The 25,367-nt window shown below is 36.6% G+C and overlaps 1 protein-coding gene across 4 annotated transcripts in view; it reads left to right on the top strand.

The window, feature by feature from the left end:
* Positions 1 to 25,367, top strand: part of TCAIM (T cell activation inhibitor, mitochondrial) — a 91,844-nt gene that overhangs the window by 10,770 nt on the left and 55,707 nt on the right. For 3 of the 4 annotated variants that reach the window (XM_081823280.1, XM_081823267.1, XM_081823260.1), the window contains exons 2-5: positions 2,028 to 2,100; positions 6,715 to 6,850; positions 11,114 to 11,267; positions 15,919 to 16,171. In XM_081823280.1, coding sequence (XP_081679406.1) covers positions 2,072 to 2,100; positions 6,715 to 6,850; positions 11,114 to 11,267; positions 15,919 to 16,171 — 572 coding nt within the window. In that variant the 5' untranslated portion in view covers positions 2,028 to 2,071. The remainder of the gene's footprint in view (positions 1 to 2,027; positions 2,101 to 6,714; positions 6,851 to 11,113; positions 11,268 to 15,918; positions 16,172 to 25,367) is intronic. The other variant, XM_081823273.1, reaches the window with a different exon arrangement.

Genomic DNA, 25,367 nt, shown 5'->3' with positions numbered 1-25,367 from the left:
CTTTTCATGGCTTGATGGCGCTTTTGTTTTTAGCACTGAATAATAATCCATTGTTTAGATATACCACAGTTTATTAATCCATTCACCTACTGAAGAACATCTTGGTTGCTCCCAAGTTTTGGCAATTATGAATAAAACTTCTGTAAACATCTGTGTGGGGACGTCTGTGTGGCTCAGTTGGTTAAGCCTTTGGCTCAGGTCATGATCCCCAGGGTCCTGGGATCGAATCCCACATTGGGCTCCTTGCTCAACAGGGAGCTTGCTTCTTGCTCTGCCTGCCACTCCCCCTGCTTGTGCACCCCCTCCCAGACAAATAAATAAATAAAATCTTTTTTAAAATTAAAAAAAAGAAACATCTGTGTGCAGGTTTCTTTTTATTTATTTATCTATTTTTTTTTTTAATTTTATTTATTTGAGAGAGAGAGTGAGAAAGAGAGAACACAAGAAGGGGAGAGGGTCAGAGGGAGAAGCAGACTCCTCGCTGAGCGGGGAGCCCGATGCGGGACTTGATCCCGGTACCCCGGGATCGTGACCTGAGCCGAAGGCAGTCGCTTAACCGACTGAGCCACTCAGGCACCCTGTGTGCAGGTTTCTATATAAACATAGTTTTCAGTTCCTTTGGGTAAGTACCAAGGAGTGTGATTGCTGGATCATATGGTAGAAGTAATTTTAGTTTTGTAAGGAACTGTCATACTGTCCTTCAAAGTGGCTGTGCCATTTTGCATTCCCACCAGCAGCGAATAAGAGTTCCTGTTGTGTTCTCATCAGCATTTGGTGGTGTCAATGTTCTGGATTTTGGCCATTCTAATAGATGTATAGTAGTATTTCATTGTTGTTTTAATTTGTAATTCGCTAATTATATGTCATGTTGAACATCTTTTCATATGATTATTTGCTGTCTGTATATCTTATTTTATGAGGTATCTATTCCGGTCTTTGGTCCATTTTTTTTTTCTTTGTTCAAAAACTTTATTTACTATAAAGACAAAACACCAAAATAGATACAAATACTATGAAATTTGTTCAGTTGGGTAAAATTTTTAATTAAAATATCTCGATATATTTAAAATAACAAAGGACACATTTAATTTGCCCTTTCTTTAATCAGGTTGTTCATTTTCTTCTTGTTGAGTTTAAGGATTTTTTTGTGTATATTTTGGATAACAGTCCTTTTTCAGATATGTGTATCTTTTGTAAATATTTGTTCCCAGTGTGTGGTTTGTCTTCTCATTGTCTTTTGCAGAGCACAAGTTTTTAATTTTAATGAAGTTCACTTTATCAGTTTTTTTTTTCATGGATCATGCCTTTGGTGTTGTATCTAAAAAGTCATCAACATACCCAAAGTCATCTAGGTTTTTTCCCAATGTTATCTTCTAGGAGTTTTATAGTTTTGTGATTTACATTTAAGTCTGTGATCCATTTTGAGTTAATTTTTGTGAAGGGTGTAAAATAATTTATTTGCATGTCAATGTCCAGTTGTTTTAGCACCATTTGTTGAAAAGACTATCTTTGCTCTAAAGATCAGTTGACTATACTTATGTGCATCTATTTCTGGGCTCTCTATTCTGTTCCATTGATCTGTTTGTCTGTTCTTTTACCAATACCACACTGTCTTGATTGCTATAGCTTTATAGTAAGTCTTGAAGTCAGGTAGTGTCATTCTTCCAACTTTGTTCTTCTTCAATATTGAGTTGGCTATTCTGAGTCTTTTACCTGAGTTAGTATCTATAAAATAACTTACTGGAGTTTTGAATGGGATTGCTCAGAATCTATAGATTCAATCTGTTGTCCTATAGATTAAATTGGAAAGTACTGACATCTTGACAATATTGAGTCTTCGGATATCTCTCTATTTAATTCTTCTTTGATTTCATTCATCATTTTTGTAGTTTTACTCATTTAGATCTTGTACATATTTTGTTAGATTTATAGGTAAGCATTTCATTTTGGGGGGTGTTAATATAAATGGAAATGTCTTAATTTCAAATTCCACTTGTTCATCACTTGTATCTGCTTAACTTTTTAAGTGATTAATGGATGCCTGGGAGTTGATGTACATATATATTCAGAAATGTTTTGCCACCTGAGACCTGTGAGAAGGTAAGCTTTGTGGTCCATTATGTAATTAGTATGGGGGGGGATTCTGTTATGTATTTGGCTAATTTTAATTGTTATTTTTCAAATTCTAAAATTATATTATGGTGGTGGAGGGCAGGAACAAAAAGAGAAAAAGAAAATTCATATGAACATCCAGGTCCTCCAAGAGTTCATTCAGGGCAAAAGATGAAAAAAATACCATCTTTCAGAATAGTTCACTGTTAAAAGTTTAAGAGGAGAAAAGATAAAGTTTGTCCTTAGCACAGTTTTTGTCATGTTGCCCTCAAGTCTATTGCTATCATGTGGAAAACCACTTTACATTTAAATTGTATAGTAAGATCATTTGACTACTGTATTTGCTATTCATGATATATAATCTAAATCCTACTTCAAGAAAGGATTTAAGGAGTTCAACTATACAAATTTAATTGACATTTTATAATGGGCATATATAGGATAATTGAAAGAGATCAGAAGCCCTGTAGAGAAAAAGATTATTGTGTTAAAAAGCAGAACTGATTAAACAATTACTCAAATGTCACATTTAGTCCTGGTTTCTTGGTAACCAAGCTAAAAAAGGGAAAAATCGTGTGCATTTGGCTCCAAATAAAATACAAGTTGACCTGTTAAGTAAAAATGATATGTGGAGTGTTAGGTTTCTAAAATATTTGCCAAATATAAAATATTTGGCAAATAATTAGTACTTTTAAATAACTATCCTGTTCCAGTAAATAGTCACTGTCAAAAGGGAGTTAATTAGGGGAAACAGACTTTTTCCACCAACTTGTTTATGACAAGAGTTCTCAAAGAAAGGGAGACTTACTCTGATTGAATTTATGACACAGTTCTTAGGACACGGAGGGACGAGGAGGAGAGGCAGGAAACAAAGAAACTGAGATACAGTGTGCCCGGAAAAATTGTTCTTCTGCAGATGTGTAGACCTTCTTCATGTTGTGGTATTTTGATAATGTTCAACCACAGAAAACCAGGCTGACGTGTTTTCATACTCTAATACAAGGAGAGATCAAAGGAGCCTGGAGGAATTCTCACCTCCTCACGTGTGCCATTGACAGACAGTGAATAGTAGTGGTTGCATAATAGAGCCACGCTTTTCCAGCTTGTTTTATTCCAGCCTTCAGAAAACTATTTTAATCATAATGCATAAAATACAAGTTTCATAACCGTAGTTAACCCTTGCCACACACAGTATCCAGTGATATTTTCTGTTGCGTGTCTTCTCTTTTTTAATGTTGGTCATGGCTCCGTAAGTTTATTTTACAGCACTATGGGTCATGAAAAGCACTGCTTTAGAGTAATTGCAGTGCAAATTCTTAGTTGTTAATTAGAAATCAAGTCATATGCTTTAAGTACGAAATAGATAGCAGTAGTGACATTCTGTTACTTCAATCTGTAAATTCCCTAATCTCCTAAAGTGTTAATGGCTCTCCATTTGTAACTCAAGGCAATGTTGCTCTTTTCAGTAGGATAACTTTCTTTTTTGGAAAAATCCAAGTGATTTGACAGATTTCTTGCTTTACATAGTCTGTGTTCTACAAAAATTAGAAGTAGATTGTACGTGTATTTTTAAATTACTTGAGGTCCTTATATTTAAATCCTCTAGTGCAGAGGTCAGCAAAGTATAGTCCATGGGTCAGATGGGCCCACTGCCTTTTTATGTAAGTAAAGTTCTATTTGACCACAGCCACACTCGTTCATGTGCTTTATTGTGGCTGCTTTCCCCTTATAGCCACAAGGTAGAGTAGTTGTAACACAGATCATGGGGCCCACAAAGCCTAAAATGTTTACCATATGACCCTTTTTCAAAAAAGTTTACTGACCCCTCTTCTAGTGATTTGTCTTTCAAAAATCTAATCCTTTCCTAATGTCTTATAAATCCAGATTTTCATGTGCTCAATTTGCTCAATTTCAAGCAACATAATATTGCTTTTGATTTAATTTTCCTTGATTCTGTTAAGTTTCCTTTCATTAAATACCTACTAGACATTCATTTAACATACATTAACAATAATACTTGTGCCAGACCCTATGCTGTGGCAGCCATCAGATATCCGCTGAGCTCTCCTATCTCCCTGGTCATGGATATGCCTCAAAGCCACACTTTCCTGGCTGTCAGTGCCCAAGCAGAGCAGGAATACAAAGTCAGGTTTATTCCAACAAGACACAGGACTCTGCCAGTGGGTGCCTTTGGTCCAACTCCTCATTGGCCTGGCTGAGCCCTTCTTGGAACTTGGACTACAGTCCAAGACTTCCTACCCAGTCCTCCTGCCTCTCCTCTGTCCTGCAGGTGTCAGACCTACATCAGGATCTGAAAGCTCTCCCCACCTTCTCCTCCCTTTCCCAGTTCTCTCGCACATCTAAACGTGTCTTGACCTCTGCTTTTCAGCACATGCCAACTAACATAGCCAACCACAGCAAGTATATGTAAAACATGTTTACTGCCTTCAAGGGTGCATGGTAGCTGAGGAGGATGGGGTGGGTGGAGGAAGAGAGGAACAAATGGAAACATCATTTACACATTATGGTATTGTGCTGCAAATATGCTGAGTAAGCAGTTTCTGTTTTTAGCGTTTAGAAGAGGGAAAGACTATACTGAGGATACAAAAGAGAAGATTCTGGGGGAAATGGGCACCTTGTCTCCTGGCATGTATTACTTAGTAACTGTTCAGTGAATGAGCACAGTTTGGATAGGTGGAACTGGGATACAGGGAGCATGTTTAGGGCTTCGAAATCATGCAGAAATAAGAGGAATGAGAAAGGTTACTGAGGGTTGGCCCAAGGGCATCTAAAAGAGTGGTAGGAAGTCACTTCAGACAGATTGGAAATGATTACAGAGGATTTGAAACACCAGACTAAGAAGTGGATTTTATTCGCAGGAGTTGAAACACGAGCAAAGTGTTACAATAGGGAATACAGTCATAGTGGGATTTTGGGAAAATTAACCTGTATATAAAATGGTAGGGAAAAGACACTAGAGCATAGACAGATTGTGAGGCTATGCAGTTCTATTTTTTGGTGATAATGGGTGGCAGAGAAAATGGAAAGAAGGAACGGTTTCTGGGATATTATAAAGTGAGAAGAAACAACCAACTTCCAGACCACCCAAAATTGGGCAGGGTACTGTCTGCAGATTTGTACTCTGGCAACACTGAGAAAAGTGGTACCACGGTGACAGGAATAAGGAAGATAATCCTGGGTTGAACTGCTTCCTTGCTTTCTGTATCCAGGCTGAGACTAGAAGGAAAACAGTGACCTCTACTCCTTTTTTTAGACACACAAAATTTGAGAGGCTGGAAGGATAGCTGAAGTGTCTGTCAGACACTTGGAAATGAGAAATGAAGCTCAAATGGGGGGAATCAGTGGACCTGCCACTGTTTGCTTACACGGCCTCATATTGAGGACGTCAGGACCTGGCTTACTGCTTACTTTATTGTTCGGACTCCTCGTTGTAGTCCTTCATGCACAACCTTGAATATTGACTTTGTAAAAGGTTCAAGTACGTGCAAAAAAAAAAAGGTAATCTGAAAATATGTTGGTGGTGGTCTCCAGATTGCTAAAAATCTCCGTAAATGATCCTGTAATCTCTGTCATTTTAAAAATATAAAACCCTTCCATAGACTCAATAATGTATGAGAGACATAGTACTCAATATTGTATGAGCTAATTTTGAGACAAAAAGGTGCCTAATAGTTAGACTTCTTTATAGACTATTGTAGAATGGAGGTAAAATTATAACGTTCCAAAAATTGATGTCATGAAAGTGCTTCCCAAAAATTGCAAATAATTCCATTTGGATTTAAAACTGTATGGTAAAAAAACAGTCTTAGGTGAGTTATGCCAAAATTTAAGAATAAGAATGTCAAGTTATCCAACGAGGATAATTTTAGCGTGCCAGCCATGAGGAAGTAAACTAAGAGGCATCTTCTTATTTTAAGCGTTGTACTCAAAATATTTTTCACTATAAAGAAAAGATTACACTATGGATATTGAGGGTTTTTTATCTGAAGAAAAAAATGACACAGGAAATTGTCACCATCTGCAGTAAAGCCAGTTAACATTTCAAAGTAGGCTTTGAGGGGAAATGTTATTATTATTAATTAATATTATTTTCTCATATTGCATCAGAGGAATTTATAACCACTGTTTTTAGAAACAATGTGGCACTTTCTGTTAAAAGTCAATATATATCTTATTTATTTGTTAAATTCTTTTTAATTGAACTATAATTGATGTACAATGTCCTGTTAGTTTCAGGTGTATATCATAATGATTCAGTATTTTTATACATTATTAAATGATCCCCATGATAAGTTTAGTTACCATCTGTCACCATACAAAGTTATTACAATATTATGGACTGTATTCCCTATACTATACATTACATCCCCACAACTTATTTATTTCATAATTGGACATTGCTTGTTAAAACTTTTATAGATTTCAGAAAACCACAGTTTTGATTTCTGTCTTGTTTCTGTGGTATTTTCCAAGCATAATAATTTTAATGTTACTATATTGTCACTTTATGCATTGGGGATCTGTGTGTGTGTGTGTGTGTCAGTGACCTTGGTGAATAATAAATCCACATCTTTTTAAAAGGTCATGTCTAGAGAAGATATTTCCACACTGGTTTCTCTCCTCAAGAGCTTTATCAGGAGCTGAAGCAGTCAATGCCTTGAGGCCATTCTATTTTGCAGTACATCCAGATTTCTTTGGACAGCACCCCAGAGAAAGGGTAAACTTTTGTTTATTTAACCTTTAGTCCGCATTTCATAAACTGAAGTTTTACTAATTTTCGACACAATATAATACAAAGTTCTATAAATTTGGATTGTTCTGTCATAGTGATAAAGTCAATGTTCTGAATTGCTTTGAAATACACATACTGAAAATTGAAAATCTAATTATTGTTGTCTTACGAAATCTGAGGGAGTGGAAAATGCATACATTGGGCTCTGCCCCCAGTTTCTGGCATAGACCTCCTGACACCCTTGTAACTTCCTAAGTGAGAAGAGCCCTAGAAGCATCTCTTGTTCTGTTCTTTGGTCTTTGACCCCATCCCTGACACCTGACTCCTAAAACCCTTGTAAATCCCTAAATGGTAGCAGCACCAGGAGCATCTTTTGTTCCAATGTGGTGACTCTGGGTGGCTCCTACATGGGAGCTGGTCACCAGAAAGACCAAGGCATGATTAGAAGCTTGGAGTTTTCAGCCCCAACCCTCAACCTCCAGAGAGGAGGAAAGGGCTGGAAATAGAGTTAATAATTGATCATGCCTACATGAGGAAGCCTCCGTAAAACTCTAGGAGTATGGGGTTCAGACAGCTTCAGGTGGGCAGACACATCTACACTGGAGGGTAGTGCTCCCAAACTCCATGGGGACAAAAGCTCCTGCACTTGGGACCCTGTGTCTCTCTTCAGCTGGCTGTTTATCTGCATCCTTTATTATATCCTTTAATATGGTAAACATAAGTAAGTTTTTCCCTGAGTTCTGTGAGCTGCTGTAGCAAATTAATAGAATCTAAGGAGGGGGTTGCTGCAAATCGCTGGTTGGTCAAAAGTGCAGGTGATAACAGGTGTGACTGGCATCTGAAGTGTGTATATGGGGGTGGGGTGGCAGAGGGAGAGGACAGTCTTGGGGAACTGAGCCCTTAACCTGTGGGATCTGATGCTGTCTCTGGATACATAATGTCAGAATTGAGTTAAATAGTAGGACACCCAGCTGGTGTTACAGAGAATCGCTTATTGTGGGGGAAAACCTCCACTCATTTGGTGACCAGAAGTGTCAGAAGTCAAGTGTTTTGTGTGAATATGCAGGAGGCACACAGGAGATAGACTGGGCTTTTCCTCTGTATGAAATCTGTCATTTTTTATGAAGGCAATAAAGCTGTCGTGGAGACTCTTTAAAGTATTAGTAGTAATGTTTTCTGAACCAGTTTTTAGAGTAAAATTGAGTGTTTGAAAGAAAATTTCTGGCTTCTGCACCACGGTCAATCTTTTTTTTTTAAGGATAATTACAAGGAAAGTTTTTAAGTGCCCTGAATGGTTTTCCCTTCTGTTGCATGCTGCTGGTTCACTTCCCTACAACCTCAGTTACTGTGTGCTCAAGGAATGCAGACAGAGATGAAGAGTAACTTACAGTAAACTTAGTGAGGACACTCAGTATTATTTCATTGGTTCTGTTTATCTTCTTTAACATTAATACCTGGTTTAACATGAAAAGGAATTTAGAACTCTCGAAAATTCAGAACATAATTATATAATTTTTTTCTACTTGCAGTGGAAAAAAATTAATTTTGCTTCTTTGCTCTAGGAAAATATTCTGATTGTGATTTTTGATATATATGTTGGCTATTAAAAGTCAGATCTTTTCTAAGTAATTAGTAAAATGAATCAACAGAAAAATATCCATTGCTCTGAGGATGTTAATTTTTTAAAGTTTTTAAACCCAACATGTATGGAAAAATTATGCCTAGTAGTAGATGAATGTTTTCCCTCCTCTACCAATGTATCTTTTTTTTTTTTTTAATTAAAACTTCTGTGTGCTCTAAAAAGTGAACTCAGCAGGCATGGGTTACTTAAACTCTACATTCCAGAGAAGTGCCTGACTTTGGTATTGGCCCTTGACTGCCTCCTGGGAGATAAGCTCTGAGCCCTTAGAATATCCTGCCTGATGGGAATCTTTTATATATGTGAGGTCTCAGGCCATGCCAGATATTTTACGCTATGTGATTTTTGGTGAATGCCTGTATTCATATGTCTGAGGCCCTCTGGGTGTGCTGGAGACTATTTGAAGAGCTAAGGTCAGTCACTTGGGCGCTACATGCGTGCGTGAGCGAGCCCAGTAAAATGCTGGACACCAAGGCTTGGATGAGCTTCCTCAGTTGGCAACTCTTCTCATGCATTGTCACACAATGTTGCTGGGGTTAAGTGCTAGCCCTGCAAATCTACTGGGAGAGGACAACTGGAACCTTGCACCTGGCCTCTCCTGGACTCTATCCTACATGCCTTTTCTCTTTGCTGATTTTAATCTGTATCCTTTTGCTGTAATAAACCATAACCGTGAGTATAAGTTTTTCTGAGTTCTGTAAATCCCTCTATCAAATTGAACCCAAAAGTGGTCATGGAGAGCTCCAACACAATATGCCTGAAATGTAATTGTTCTAGTAAATTAATATAGCTGACCCTTGAACAGTGCCAGGGATGGGGCACTAACCCCCTGCACATTCGAAAATCTGTGTATAAGCTTTGACTTCCCCAAAACTTAACTACTGATAGCCTACTGTTGACCGGAAGCCTTACTTACCAATAATATAAATAGTTAACATATATTCTGCATGTTATATATATTATATTCTGTGTTTTTACAATAAAATAAGCTAGAGAATAGAAAATGTTATTAAGAAATCATAACGAAGAAAAAAGACATTTACAGTGCTGTATTTATAAAAAAGAAATCCACGTATAAGTGGGCCCATGAAATTCAAACCCATGTTGTTCAGAAGTCAGCTGTATTTTCATTTACTCTTTCAACTTGTGTTTGAGTGCCTACTCCATGCCAACCCAAAACTCCGTTCTGGGTTTTTATTGGGCGTCAGTCACATAGATATGGCTTGTCCTTTCCTTTCTTGTTTAAGTGTCACGTTTCATGAGGCTCTCACAGATTGCCCTATCTGAAACTGTCACCCTACCTTCCTTCCCAGCACTCTCTGTCCCCCATATCCTGCAGTACTGTTTCTCTTTCCCTCCCATATTAGACATACTGTCACCAAAGTGCAAGCTCTGCAAAGGCAGTTCACCCTTCCTGGCACCTCATGTTCAGTCCAGTCTTCTCTGCATTTGTATGGAACACCCTTCTCCCTTTTCTAAAGGAACAGACAGAAAGTGCTATCTAGTCAGCAACAGGCCAGGGTGTCAGAGTGAAGCACAGCTATTGTTGTTAATCCTCTTCATTTTAACTCAGTTTTAAAATACAGAAAACACTTCTAGGTTTCAGAAATCAAAACTAAATACAAAGTTTACTCAGAAGTCTCACTCCTGTCTCCATTTCTTTTACCCCATTGGTATAACTTCCTGTATATAACCATTTTTATTAGTTTCTGGGTTCTGTTTCTTTTTGGCAAAAGTAGAAACTTGTGGCAAAACAGAATTATGAAGATTTAGTCTTACACTAGAAGGAAATGTACCTCAGCTGCCCACTGAACTATGGTAGGTAAGAACAACATATTACAGTCAGTTAAACAGACAAAAATAAACTGATTGTTCCTAATTTCAGATCACACAGTGTGTCTGAGAAGAAACCTACAGTGATAGGAAACATGGTTACTATTTATGCCATTCTGTAGAGCTATTCCTTCACTAAAGGATGTTTCTTTTTTTCACTTAACAATCTTGGAAATAACTCCATGTCATTTCCTAGATATCTGCACCACATTCATTCTCTCTTTTCTTTTTGGTTATATAGTACTCCATTGAATGAATGTACCATAATTCAACCAGTCTCAGGATGGTCATTTTAAGAGCCCTTTATAGAGAGAAATAACTTGCAAACATTTTCTCCCAGTAGCTTATTTGTCTGTAAACTGCTTATTGTGTGTGTGTGTGTGTGTGTGTGTGGTTTTTTGTGTGCTTTTTTTTTTTTAGTTTTTAATTTTTTTACGTAAGTGGACTTACCAATCATGTATTGTCAATCATGTATTAGAGATATTTAGTTATAATTAGCTTTTTCCACACCAGAGTTATAAAGGAGTTCAACATGTTCTCTTCTAGTACTTACATAGTTACTTTTTTTCACATCTTAGCCATAAGGAGTTTGTTCTGTTACATGTTGTAAGAATGTGGATCCAATTTTATTCTTCATCAAAGAGCTATGGAATCCCAACTTTTTTAATACTAAATTATTTAGTGCCCTCAATAATATGTTTAAAGGTCAGGATAAAATTTCTGTTGTTTTCTTGTTCTATTTTGTGTGTAAATGCCTCTTGATGTGTTTTTTCCAGGAAGTCAATGAAAATTCTCTTAAGAGATTAAGTGTCTACTTAGAAAACCTCCAGAAACCAGGCTTCAAGTCTTTGAAACCGACTCAGCTTACATTTTATGTAAGAGAAACAGAGCAGAATTCCTCTGAAGGCCAGGAACCCTTTAGCACTTCCGGTATGTTTTCTTATTTCTAGTGTTTCCCTTACAAGCTGCGTGATAAATATGTTAGTCTGCCATTGCCAGAATACCTTTGGATTGAAGCCTTGGTCGTAAAAAATAATATCATTTAATTGATTATTTTCCTAGAATTAGATTCTATTCCTGGCTACCTGTGTTTGAACAAGCCATTTTTTTGTGTTTAAACTTTTTTGTCTGTGAAACTAAAATGTTCCTATTTGTTCATTTCCTATTTCATGTTTTAAGTGTTAACCATATATATAACAATTTACATTTTTTAAAAATACAGCCTATATCCCCCTATTTAGTCATCAAAGTACCCCATGAAGTAAGTAGTATATGCCCGATAAATTATGTGTAGGGATTTTGCCAGGACCAGAGATGGAATGTGGGTCTTGAACCCAGGCCTTTCAACTCCAGCTGTAGGCTCTTTTTAGTCAGTCTTAATAGATAGCCTTCTTTATGGCCCTTTGTTACTGCTGTAGCCCTGATCCAGAAATACTTAAAATTAAGGGCAGATACAGGTCTATCATTTCTCTAATTATCTAAATAAAGGGATCATCCTTTTGGCGATCCTTGAGGAAATAACTTTATTTTTAGAATGAACTTTAAAATAATTTAAAGGTTTACCAAGAGCTTTCTGTGAGTTAAGGTTAAAACAATTAGAAAATGCACTATAATTTTTTTTTTTTTTAAAGATTTTATTTATTTATTTGAGACAGAGAGAATGAGAAAGAGAGAGCACATGAGAGGGGGGAGGGTCAGAGGCAGAAGCAGGCTCCCCGCCGAGCAGGGAGCCCGATGCGGGACTCGATCCAGGGACTCCAGGATCATGACCTGAGCTGAAGGCAGTCGCTTAACCAACTGAGCCACCCAGGCGCCCTATAATTTTTTTTTTAAACAAACTGTTAGACAACTCAAAAGCTGATAGGTTTTCGGGACCTAGAATCTATTTCTAGCTCTGCCAGTGACTAGCTGTGTGAGCTCAACTTCTGGTTCTTCATAATTAAAATGAAAGAGGTTAAGTACTGTGTTTAAGTACTGAAGCACTCACGAAGACCCCTGCCTTATATCTCGGGCTCCCAGGGCTCTCAGGTGCTTGCATGGAGTGAGGAGGAGCTTGATCTAAAAAGTGCTGAAACAGGATCTTTATGTGGAAAACAGCTTCCCACCCAGTCTCTCCAGGAATGAGCATTTGATAATACATTTTCTCTTGTGTTTTCTTACTCTCTCATGTTTGAATGTGGGAGATCAGGAATCAGAAATTCTTTCCTTGACTGTTTCTCCATCTACCTCTGATTTGGGAGTTTTATTAAAAATAGACACTATTCTTCATTATCCAAAGACAAAAAGTCAACTCATACCCGTGTTGTGAAGGAACCGCTGTACTGAAGAATGCTTAAATGATAGTAGTAATAATAACAAGTAATTATGTTTATCACTCTAAGTGACACAATTCTATTTGAAATTGTGAATAATCATAAACGTGCTGTGTAAGACCAAATATTCATAAATACTCTTTAATAGATACATAGTCAAGATTAGGCTACAAATTGAAAAAGATCATATACTTAGGCATAGTGGTCTACTTAGATCTCATGATTTCTCCCTGACAGCTGGAATGTATGAAGGCAAATTACATCCTTTACATAAAACAAGAATATTGTCACTGTTCTATTTTTATTTGTCTATATTTGGGAGAGTCAGGCTCATTTCTGGTAGCTACAATTGCCACTTTCATGACCACCATCTACTGGGTTTGTCTTGAATGGTGACTACACGTGGAGTTAAAAGAATAAACCAGGTCTGTTTGTTAGGGAAGGAGCAAACAGGGAAACTCAGAAACTTAGGAAGTTTCACACAGCAAATTAGGGACAGATCTGGTAATAAAACTAATGTCTAATGTGACTTATATACTACATTATCTATTCCTCTTTAAAAATACTGTTAGTAATCATTTTTACCTTTGCCTTTATGACAGAAATTGGCACTCTGACAAGTATTTAAAACATTTTTATGTCTTTAACCTCTTTATCTGATTATAAAATTAAGATCATTGATAATTAAGGTGGTTGTAAGGTAAAATGTTTACTACTGATTTTCATTACTAAAATTAAAGGCTAAAATCACTTCTTCAGCTCTACATTTTTGGTGGCCTATGAGGAAATAAACTTCCTTAAAACAAGTAGAAGATTCACTAGGAGCTTTCTATGAGTTAATGCTAAAACAAGTAGCTGTAGGCAGCTGTGACTGAGTAATGGTTAATGGTAAACTTTGAGCCATTCATTAAACAAAAATGGATTATAGAAAAAAATAAAATGGGAAATAACATACAGCATATATGATAAAAAGATAATGTTAATGTATAAAGAACTCTTAGAAACCAAAAGGAAAACACAAAGTAGCTCCATTACAAAAATGGGCAAAGACAATGGCTAGACAGTTCAGGAAACTACCAATAGCCAACAAACATTAAAATGTTTAGTTTCAGTAGTCAAATCCAAACTAAACTAATTAGGTACTGTTTTCCAATAAAGCACATATGCATGCCTTAGCCCTTACATTTGATTAAATAATTAATGGGATTGATAAGATAGAAACAGATTTATTCTTGACTGAGCTCTTCCTAACCTCAAACACAGGAATTAAGATTTTCCTTCTTTCACTAACTAGAACAACTCTCTTGCCAGTATTTCTCACTTTATCATCAAATGATTCAAATAATTCAACTAAGAAAACTTTCTTAGTTTGCATGTTCTAGATTCCTTAACTCTGTGTGGCAAGCAGAGTATGTATATCTTGAGAATTATTTAAATTGTGGTATCCGTCATCAGTGGCAAAGACAAGAAAATACATTTCAGCCTTATATGAAAAGTGAAAAATTAAAAACTTTTATGTCCGTCAGTTTCAGAAATGTCAAATAAATTATGCTTCTTTACCTTCATTATATGGACTGGTATATATAACCGCTATAAAGAGTGAGTTGATCCATACATACAGACATGGAAGAGTCCCCAAGTTTAAGTAACAAAATCAAGTTCAAAGTAATATGTCTAGAACGATACTATTTATATATTAAAAGGAAACAATTCAAACTGTAGGTGTGTATTTGTGTAAATAAATAGGGGTATATATCATATGTAATGTACATACATAAGCCCATAGAAAAGGTCTAGAGCAGTCCTGTCCAAGAGAACTTTCTGCGATGATATAAATGTTCTGCATTTGCACTAATAGAGCAGGCACAAGCCCCGTGTGACTGTTGAGCACTTGAAATGTTGTTTGCATGACCAGAAACTGAATTTTAATTTTGTTTAATTTTAATTAATTTAATTCTAAACCACCACATAGGGCTAGTAGCTACCATAGGAGATAGGGCAGGTCTAAAAGCGTAGATACCTAACTGTTAATAGTGGTTATGTCTAGTAAAGATGTGAGGTTATATGCCTGTTAACAGGAGACTTTTATTTTTACTGTATGTATCTCTCATTTCATAGTGAGAATGTACTTATATAATAATGTTATAATTTTCAAAACCAATTAAAAATACTTTTTTAGGGGCGCCTGGGTGGCTCAGACGTTAGGTGTCTGCCTTCGGCTCAGGTCATGATCTCAGGGTCCTGGGATCGAGCCCCGCATTGGGCTCCCTGCTCCGCGGGAAGCCTGCTTCTCCCTCTCCCACTCCCCCTGCTTGTGTTCCCTCTCTCGCTATCTCTCTCTGTCAAATAAATAAATAAAATCTTTTAAAAAAAAAAATACTTTTTTAAAAAATGAAGAAAGAATCAGCATTCTGTAATGGATAAAGTACTGGGCTTGGAGTCAACTCAGATTTAAGCCCTTGCTCTGCATTCTTCCTGACCTCCTTGAGCCAGATTTCTTCACATTTGCAGAGAGATAATAATCACACGGTTGGTGGGGTGTTGAGAAGTTACATAAATTCAGCTAGAACCATGCCTAACACCCAGCAATGAAGAGGAAAAAAGAAAACAGTAGATTTCCTGTTGAGGATGTAACAAGTTAGATTACTAACGTTAGCCCACTGACTACCCCAAATCAAAATCAGATGGTGAAGCACTAACTTTTAAACAATTAGGGAATTTCACATCCCTTCCAAAAATATTGAGTTACTAGGTAGTTGGGCGGACAAGTGTGAAGACAATCTCCTGTAATCACAGAAAACATTAGAGATGGGTTTGTGTCGCCCCTGAGACTAGACTGTCCGGCTGCTCCCGTCTGAACCACTGTCACAGTACAACCTCCCTGTGCCTCCTCTGCCCCTTTGAGTGCTAGAAACCGTCTTTCATGGACACTTGCTCAGAGGAGAGCTTTTCCATCTCTCAGACTGTCAAGACCAAATTTATGGGCAGCATTGGAAATATTCTGAATCCCCTCCTTGGGCTGGAATGGGTTTGGTCTCTGGTGCCAAACTAGACAGGGAACTGACCGAGGAAATCACGAAGGTAAAGATACTGTGGTATAGTTTTGGAGAAGGGAAGTAGTTCTCTGTTTACAGATTATTTGCCAGTAGGATAGATTTTAATCTGTAATCAAATGTTTTTAAAAGATTTTTATTTTATGTTGCATGAAAAAGTGTTTTTAAATAAAGCGAATAATCATCTGTATTAATTGGGGGAATTATATTCTCTAGGATTTCGAGCAGTCAAATTTACTTTGCACACCAGAGATCTCCTAAGCACAGTATTATATATTCTCAACTCCTGCAGTTTATCTATTGAACATATCCAAAGCTTGAATACTAATGTGCATTCCCAGCCTCTCAAGGAGGCTAAAAGGATGTCTGACAGGCCCATCAAGTGGGACAAATCTTATTACTACTTTACTGGATTCAAGGACCCTCATGAAGACCTCGAACAAGTCTCGAGAATGGAAACAACGTTAACGTATGTAAAAGTTCTTATTTAACTAAACTTATTTGTAGTTCATATTTAAAATGAAAGTCTAATCTTCCAGGAGAATTCTATCAATATAGTTAATCCAGTAACCATTATGAAAAAGATATTTCATGTTTCTTAAAGTTGCCAGAATACTTCCAACTGTATTTAATGTGTAGTCTTTTGATACCAAAATGCATGCAGGACATTGTTATAAGTTTTAAAAATTCTGCTCCTCAAGTTACCCCTAGTAAATGGAGAAAGGATATACCTAAGGTTATTAAAAAAAAAAAAATATTAGGCTTCTTCATGTGTTAAACATTTCCAATTTCTTCAGATAGCTCAGCAGTAATGTCCTTTGGTGTAGTAGTCCATACATGATAAAAATGCATGGAGACAACATTTGAAAATATCATCTGGGGGGTTATAAAGTACAAGCTCTCAGCTATAAAATAAACTGGTCCTAGCGATGTAATAATGTACAGCCTGGGGACTGTGGTTAATAATACTCTATTATATATTTGAAAGTTGCTAAGAGAAAAGATCTTCTCAGTTTTCATCACAAGAAAAAAAATATATGTATGGTGATGGCTATTAACTAGGTTTACTATGGTGATCATTTTGTAATATATACCAATAATAAATCATTATGTTGTATACATGAAACTAATGTTATCTGTCAATTATATCTGAATTCAAAAAACATATCATCTGGAACATACTGAGAAAGAATAATTTTTAATTATAAAAACCATGTATGAAATATTTCTCTTTTATTTGTCCTGCTTATAAAGTCACCATTAATGTTTTTTCTGAGTAAGTCCTTTTTGGACTCCATAAAGACCTGTTCCTATGGTTGTACCTAAAGAGTCTTACCAGAGGCTTCTCACTTAATTATAACATTGTAAATTATCCTTAATTATCTACTGGCAGAGCATTTACTTTGTAGATTACCTATACTACCTATACTAACTCAGGAATCCCTGCCCTTGTTATCTGTTAGATTCCAAATAAAGCTGCAGAGACAAGAAAGTAGCAGTCTGGTACAGAAAGGGAGACAAATGCCTGTCTGAAGGCATGTGTGTACATGTCTGTATGTGTAACTAGTGGGTAAATCACCTCCCTAAATATATGCATTTTAATTGTTCAAATTTTCTTTGTAAACAAAACCAAAATGAAAATGTGACTTTGGGAATGATAATTTAATGACAGACCAGAAGTAATGAAGATAGAAATAGATAAAAAGGGAATAGTCATGGTAAGATAGAAATTGATGATTTTAAAAAATGGTTTAGAAAAACAGAAGGTAATTACATGCAGAGGCTACGGTAGAAATTAAGTAGATTGCTGTGAGCATGAGCAGCTCCAAGCCCGTTTGAGCCATTGTCGACCTTCTCCCAAACACAGATTTTGCCCACTTTGAAGGCACTCTCCTGAGGGCTTATTCACAGTTTGTTTTATGTATGTTCTTCCCAGTAAGGATTCCAGGAGCTTTTATCATAAAAGTCAGAATGGCATCTGTATCAATTTCTTGTTTCAGTTATTAATTTTTTTAATTTTGTAATTATTATAAAAATAATAAAATTGTTGAACCATTGGAGAGCTTTCAACTTATGAATTGAGTGACGCTGCCTCGTAAGATTTAGGGTACCTATAACGCAGCCAAATCTTGTTAGCCACCATGGTCATTTTGGCCATATGCAGTTCAGGTTTTTATTTTGATTCCTTTATTCTTTAATTTCATCTTCTATATATAGGTTGCAGAAGAGGAATCAGAAGGAGCATATGCTGAATTACAATGGTCACAAAGAGCATAAAAATTATAATTCTTCAAATTTACATCAAACTGATCTTCACTTGATTTATAAATTGTATTCACATGATCAAAATTTATTCTTGAAAGCATGTTAAGCTACTTCTAATATTTCAAGATACAATATTTTAAAAAGATAATATAATAGCAATGTGATAAACTGAAGTCATCTCTTACTGTTGTGAAATAAAACACAGAAATTGCAAAAATAAATCAGTAGGGATTTTTTTTTTTTTAGATAGAATTACCACGTTATAAAAGCTCTGTCCAATCTGTTTTCATATTACATCTGGTAATTACATTTCTTTTTTAAAGTGGTAATTACATTCCAAGCCACGTTTTAGGACATGCTATGTAATTCTGAATTTCTTAGCAAATCGTGCTTTCTTACTTCAAAATCACTTTACTGTATAACCATATAAAATGGATAAAATAAAAATTTTAATACCTCAGGAGTTTTTTTTCTATACTGTAATAGAAGTTTGCGAGTCTCAAAAAAAATTAGGAAATGCCACTCCATGGACATGTTGTAGATTTTAATATATCCATATTTTGGGTATATACTCTATCAAATAATATTATAACAAAATGGATTTTAATACATAATTTGTGTTTGGAAGGAGCCAGTAGACTCCCTTTCTGTCTAAACAAATAATACCATATGTAATATCTTTCCCGGTGAAAAAACATGTCATTGAACTATAGAAAGACCATTGAAATGCTCTTCTATCAGGCACTGAGATCCAGTAAATGTCAGACTTCCATGTTTTGCATTCAAATTTTGTTCAAGGAGTTATATTTCACTTTCAGTGTTGAAGTTCTAAATCAATCTCTCTGTCCACAAAATGCCACATTGGACATTAGAACTATTTCTGTAGAACATTTGGAAATTTTAGTCATGATTTAACTTGTTATCATGCATTTATTTATTCTTCCCCTTTCTATAGGCTAAGTCAGTGTTTTTCACATTGCAAGTATAACACAACTTAGTGATTTGGAACCAGCAAAGTTGTTTTGCTTTTGCTTTCTTCTTTTTTTAAATTTTTTTAAATATAGGTTTTCAGTAAGTTTAAGTAGTCTTTCTCAAAATACATGTTTTAATTATGTAGAAACATACATGTATGTGCATGTGTGTATATACTGAGTACTATTTAAAATTTCTTAATGTGAAAAAAAAGATTTCTTCCTATGTATAGGTTGCCATCCAAGAAGTTTGAAAAGCTATTGGTGTAAATGCCATACTTTATTCCATGCAGTTTGAGGCCTAGGAGTTTGAAATTTATGCCATTTTAATTTTATTGCAATTTGGATTGTGGCTCTCCTTTTCATCCTCTTAAATCCATGAAAAACTGAATTTCTCTGGAGTTACTGAAATTTTTTTTTAAGATTTTATTTATTGAGAGAGTGAGCAAGTGAGAGAGAGAGAGAGGGAACACAAGCAGGGGGAGCAGCAAGCAGAGGGAGAGGGAGAAGCAGACTCCCTGCTGAGCAGGGAGCCTGACATGGGGCTTGATCCCAGGACCCTGAAATCATGACCTGAGCTGAAGGCAGAAGCTTAACCACTGAGCCATCCAGGCGCCCCAGAGTTACTGAAATATTTTTATCTCAACCATGACCTGGGGCGCATGGGTGGCTCAGTCAAGCATCTGCCTTTGGCTCAGGGAGTCCTGCATTGGGCTCCCTGCTCATCAGGGAGTCTGCTTCTCCCTCTGCCCTGCAGCTCCTTGCCCCACTCATGCTCTCTCTCAAATAAATAAATAAATCTTTTTAAAAATGCTCTAAAAAAAAAATGCATGTACTATATTTATCACTGTAAGTATAATGAAATCATTTTTGAAACCAAGGCAAGGTCTAACAAATAAATTAACCACCATGAAATAACCACTTCACACTCTAATATAGTTATAATCAAAAAGAAAATCGCAAGTATTGGGAAGGACGTGGGAAAAAACAGATGTCTACATAAAAACTTGCTCATAGCAGCATTATTCATAATAGCCAAAAATGCCCCAGCAACTAATGAATGGATAAACAAAATGTGGTATATTCATACGATGAAATAGTATTTGGCCATAAAAACAAATGAAGTACTTATACATGTTACAGTATGGATGAACTTTGAGAACATTATACTAAGAGAAAGAAGGAGTCACAGTGGACTACATATTGCATGAGTCCATCTATGTGAAATGTACAGAACTGACAAATCTGTGAGACAGGAAGTAGATTAGTGGTTGCTAAGAGCTAGAGGGGAGTATTGAAGTAACTGCTATTGGGTACATGATTTCTTATTAGAGTGATGCAAGTGTCCTAAAATTGATTGTGTTGGTGATTGCACAACTCTGAGAACATACAAACCATAGATGACTTGTATGGTATATGTATTATATTTCAATAAAGCTTTTATTTTTATTTAATTAATTATTTTTAATTTAAATTCCAGTTAACATACAGTGTATTATTTCAGGTGTAGAATTTAGTGATTCAGCACTTCCTTACAATACCTGGGGCTCATCACAAGTGCCCTCCTTAATCCCCATCACCTATTTCACCCATCCCCCCACTCCCCTCCCCTCTGGTAACCATCAGTTTGTTCTCTATAGCTAAGAGTCCACTTCTTGGTTTTCATCTCTCTCATTTTCCCCCTATAATCATTTGTCTTGTTTCTTAAATTCCACATATGAATATCATGTGGTATTTGTCTTTCTCTGACTTATTTCACTTAGCATAATACTCTCTAGCTCCATTCATGTTGTTGCAGATGGCAAGATTTCATTCTTTTTTTGTGGCTGGATAATATTCTGTCGTGTATATAATACATATACCACATCTTTATCCATTCATCAGTTGATGGGCATTTGGGCTCTTCCTGTAATTTGGCTATCCTTGATAATTCTGCTATAAACATTGGGGTAGACATGTATCCCTTTGAATCAGTATTTTTGTATTCTTTGGGTAAATATCTAGTAGTGCAATTGCTGGTTCATAGGGTAGTTCTATTTTTAACTTTTTGAGGAACCTCCATACTGTTTTCCAGAGTGGCTGCATCAGTTTGCATTCCTACAAACAGTGTAAGAGGGTTCCCCTTTCTCTGTATCCTCCCCAACACATGTTCTTTCTTGTGTTAGTTTTCGCCATTCTGACAGGTGTGAGGTGATAGCTCATTGTGGTTTTGATTGCAACGGTGAGTGATGTGGAGCATTTATTCATGTGTTTGTTGGCCATTTGGATGTCTTATTTGGAAAAATGTCTATTCGTGTCTTCTGTCCATGTTTTAACTGGACTATTTGTTTTTTAGGTGTTGAGTTTGATAAGCTCTTTATATATTTGGATACTAACCATTTATCAGATATGTCATTTGCACATATCTTCCATTCTGTAGGTTGCCTTTTAATTTTGTTGATTGTTTCCTTCACTGTGCAGAAGCTTTTTATCTTGATGAAGTCCCAATAGTTTATTTTTCCTTTTGTTTCCCTTGCCTTAGGAAACTTACCTAGTTAAGAAGTTGCTACAGCTGATGTCAAAGAAATTGCTGCCTGTGTTCTCCTCTAGGACTTTAACGGTTTCCTGTCTCACATTTAGGTCTTTCATCCATTTTGAACTTATGTTTGTTTAGGATGTAAGAAAGTGGTCCAATTTCATTCTTGTACATGTTGCTGTCCAGTTTTCCCAACACCATTTGGTGAAGAGACTGTCTCTTTCCCATTGCATAGTCTTTCCTGCTTTACTGACGATTAATTGACCATATATTGTGGGCCCATTTCTGGGATTTCCATTCTGTTCCATTAGCGGTATCTATTTTTGTGCCAGTACCATACTGTTCTGATCACTACAGCTTTGTAATATAACTTGAAGAAGTCTGGAATTTTAATGCCTCCCACTTTGCTTTTCTTTTTCCAGGTTGCTTTGGATATTTCAGGTCTTTTGTGGTTCCATACAAATTGTAGGATTGTTTGTTGTAGTTCTATGGTGAAAAATGCTGTTGGCATTTTGATAGAGATTGCATTAAATGTGTAGATTGCTTTGGGTTGTATAGACAATGTAACAATATTTGTTCTTCTAATCCATGGGCATGGAATGTTTTTCCATTTCTTCGTGTCTTCACTTTCTTTAATCAGTGTTTTTTTTAATTTTATTTTATTATGTTGTTAGTCCCCATACAATACATCATTAGTTTTTGATGTAGGGATCCACAATTCATTGTTTTTGTATAGCACCCAGTGCTCCATGCAGTATGTGCACACCTTAATACCCATCACTGGGCTAACCCATCCCCCCACCTCCCCCACCCCCCTGCCCTCTGAAACCCTCAGTTTGTTTCTCAGAATCCATAGTCTCTCATGGTTCGTCTCTCCCTCCCGATTTCCCCCCCCACCTTCATTTTCTCTTCCTTCTCCTGATGTCCTCCATGCTATTCCTTATGTTCCACAAATAAGTGAAACCATCATGATAATTGACTTTCTCTGCTTGACTTATTTCACTTAGCATAATCTCCTCCAGTCCCATCCATGTTGATGTAATTCATCCTTTCTGATGGCTGAGTAACATTCCATTGAATATATGAACCACATCTTCTTTATCCATTCATCTGTTGAAGGGCATCTCGGCTCTTTCCACAGTTTGGCTATTGCGGACATTGCTGCTATGAACATTGGGGTGCATATGGCTCTTCTTTTCACTACATTTGTGTCTTTGGGGTAAATACCCAGTAGTGCAATTGCAGGGTCATAGGGTAGCTCTATTTTTAATTTTTTGAGGCACCTCCACACTGTTTTCCAAAGTGGCTGTACCAACTTGCATTCCCACCAACAGTGTAAGAGGGTTCCCCTTTCTCCACAACCTCTCCAACATCTGTTTCTTGCCTTGTCAATTTTTGCCATTCTGATGGGTGTAAGGTGGTATCTCAGTGTGGTTTTGATTTGGATTTCCCTGATGGCTAATGATGATGAACATTTTTTCATGTATCTGTAGCCATTTGTATGTCGTCTTTGGAGAAGTGTCTGTTCGTGTCTTCCGCCCATTTTTTGACATGATTATTTGTTTTTTGGGTGTTGAGTTTGAGAAGTTCATTATAGATCTTGGATACCAGCCCTTTATCTGTAGTGTTACTTGCAAATATCTTCTCGCATTCTGTGGGTTGCCTCTTTGTTTTGTTGACTGTTCCTTTGCTGTGCTGAAGCTTTTTATCTTGATGAAGTCCCAAAAGTTCATTTTTGCTTTTGTTTCACTAGCCTTTGGAGATGTATCTTGAAAAGTTGCTGTGGCCAATGTCAAAGAGGTAACTGCTTGTGTTCTCCTCTAGGATTTTGATAGACTCCTGTCTCATATTGAGGTCTTTCATCCATTTTGAGTTTATCTTTGTGTATGGTGTTAGAGAATGGTCCAGTTTCATTCTTCTGTATGTAGCTGTTCAATTTTCCCAGCACCATTTATTGAAGAGACTGTCTTTTTTCCATTGCGTATTTTTTCCTGCTTTGTTGAAGATTATTTGACTGTAGACTTGAGGATCCATATCTGGGCTCTCTGTTCTGTTCCATTGGTCTGTATGTCTGTTTTTGTGCCAGTACCATGCTGTCTTGGTGATCACAGCTTTGTAATATAGCTTGAAATCGGGCAACGTGATGCCCCCAGCTTTGTTTTTCTTTTTCAACATTTCCTTGGCAATTAGGAGTCATTTCTGATTCCATACAAATTTTAGGATTGTTTGTTCCAGCACTTTGAAAAATGTCATTGGAATTTTGATCGGGATGGCATTGAAGGTATAGATTGCTCTGGGTAGCATAGCCATTTTAACAGTGTTTATTCTTTCGATCCATGAGCATGAAATGTTTTTCCATCTTTTTGTGTCTTCTTCAATTGCTTTCATGAGTGTTGTGTAGTTCCTAGAGTATAGATCCTTAACCTGTTTGGTTAGGTTTATTCTGAGGTATGTTATGGTTTTTGGTGCTATTGTAAATGGAATTGTTTCTCTAATTTCTCTTTCTACAGTTGCATTGTTAGTGTATAAGAAAGCAACTGATTTCTTTGCATTGATTTTGTATCCTGCCACATTACTGAATTGCTGTATGAGGTCTAGTAATTTGGGGGTGGAGTCTTTTGGGTTTTCCACATAACGTATCATGTCATCTGTGAAGAGAGAGAGTTTGGCTTCTTCTTTGCCAACTTGAATACCTTTTATATCTTTTTGTTGTCTGATTGCTGTTGCTAGGACTTTTAGTACTATGTTGAATAATAGTGGTGAGAGTGGGCATCCTTGTCGTGTTCCTGATCTTAAGGAAAAGGCTCTCAGCTTTTCCCCATTGAGGATGATATTCGCTGTGGGTTTTTCTTAGATGGATTTTATGAACTTGAGGAATGTTCCCTCTATCCCTATACTCTGGAGAGTTTTAATCAGGAAAGGATGCTGTATTTGTCAGATGCTTTTTCTGCATCAATTGAGAGGACCATATGGTTCTTCTCTCTCCTCTTATTAATGTGTTCTATCACCTTGATTGATTTGTGAATGTTGAGTCACCTTTGCATCCCAGGGATAAATCCCATTTGGTCGTGGTGGATGATCCTTTTAATGTATTGTTGGATCCTGTTAGCTAGGATTTTGTTGAGAATTTTGGAATCCATACCCATCAGGGATGTCAGTCTGGATTCTCCTTTTTGATGGGGTCTTTGCCTGGTTTGGGGATTAAGGTAATGCTGGCCTCATAGAATGAGTCTGGAAGCTTTCCCTCTTGTTTCTGTTTTTTGAAACAGCTTCAGGAGAATAGGTATTATTTCTTCTTTGAAGGTGTGGTAGAATTCCCCAGGGAATCCATCAGGCTCTGGACTCTGTTTTTTTGGGAGATTTTTGATCACTGCTTCGATCTTGTTACTGGTTTTTGGCCTATTCAGGTTGTCAGTTTCTTCCTGTTTCAGTCTTGAGAGTTTATAGGTTTCCAGGAAGGCATCCATTTCTTCCAGGTTGCTCAATTTATTGGCATATAGTTGTTGATAGTAATTTCTAATAATTGTTTCTATTTCCTTGGTGTTAGTCGTGATCTCTCCCCTTTCATTCATAATTTTATTAATTTGGGTCTTTTCTTTTGGATAAGTCTGACCAGTGGTTTATCGATCTTAATTAATTCTTTCAAAGAACTGGCTTCTAGTTTCGTTGATCTGATCTACTGTGTTTCTGGTTTCTCATTCATTTGTCTCTGCTCTAATCTTAATTATCTGTCTTCTAATGCGTGGCTTAGGCATCATTTGTTACCTTTTCTCTAGTTCTTTAAGGTGTAAAGTTAGTTGGTGAATTTGGGATTTTTCTATTTTTTTTGGGTGAGGCTTGGGTAGTTATATATTTCCCCCTTAGGACCACCTTTGCAGTATCCCATAAGTTTTGGATCAATGTGTTTTCATTCT

The sequence above is a fragment of the Leptonychotes weddellii genome, chromosome 1, assembly GCF_054177405.1.
Source record: "Leptonychotes weddellii isolate Sample4059 chromosome 1, ASM5417740v2, whole genome shotgun sequence".
NCBI lineage: Eukaryota > Metazoa > Chordata > Mammalia > Carnivora > Phocidae > Leptonychotes > Leptonychotes weddellii.
Note: the sequence above shows the minus strand (reverse complement) of the source record. Positions and strands in the feature narration are given on the sequence as shown.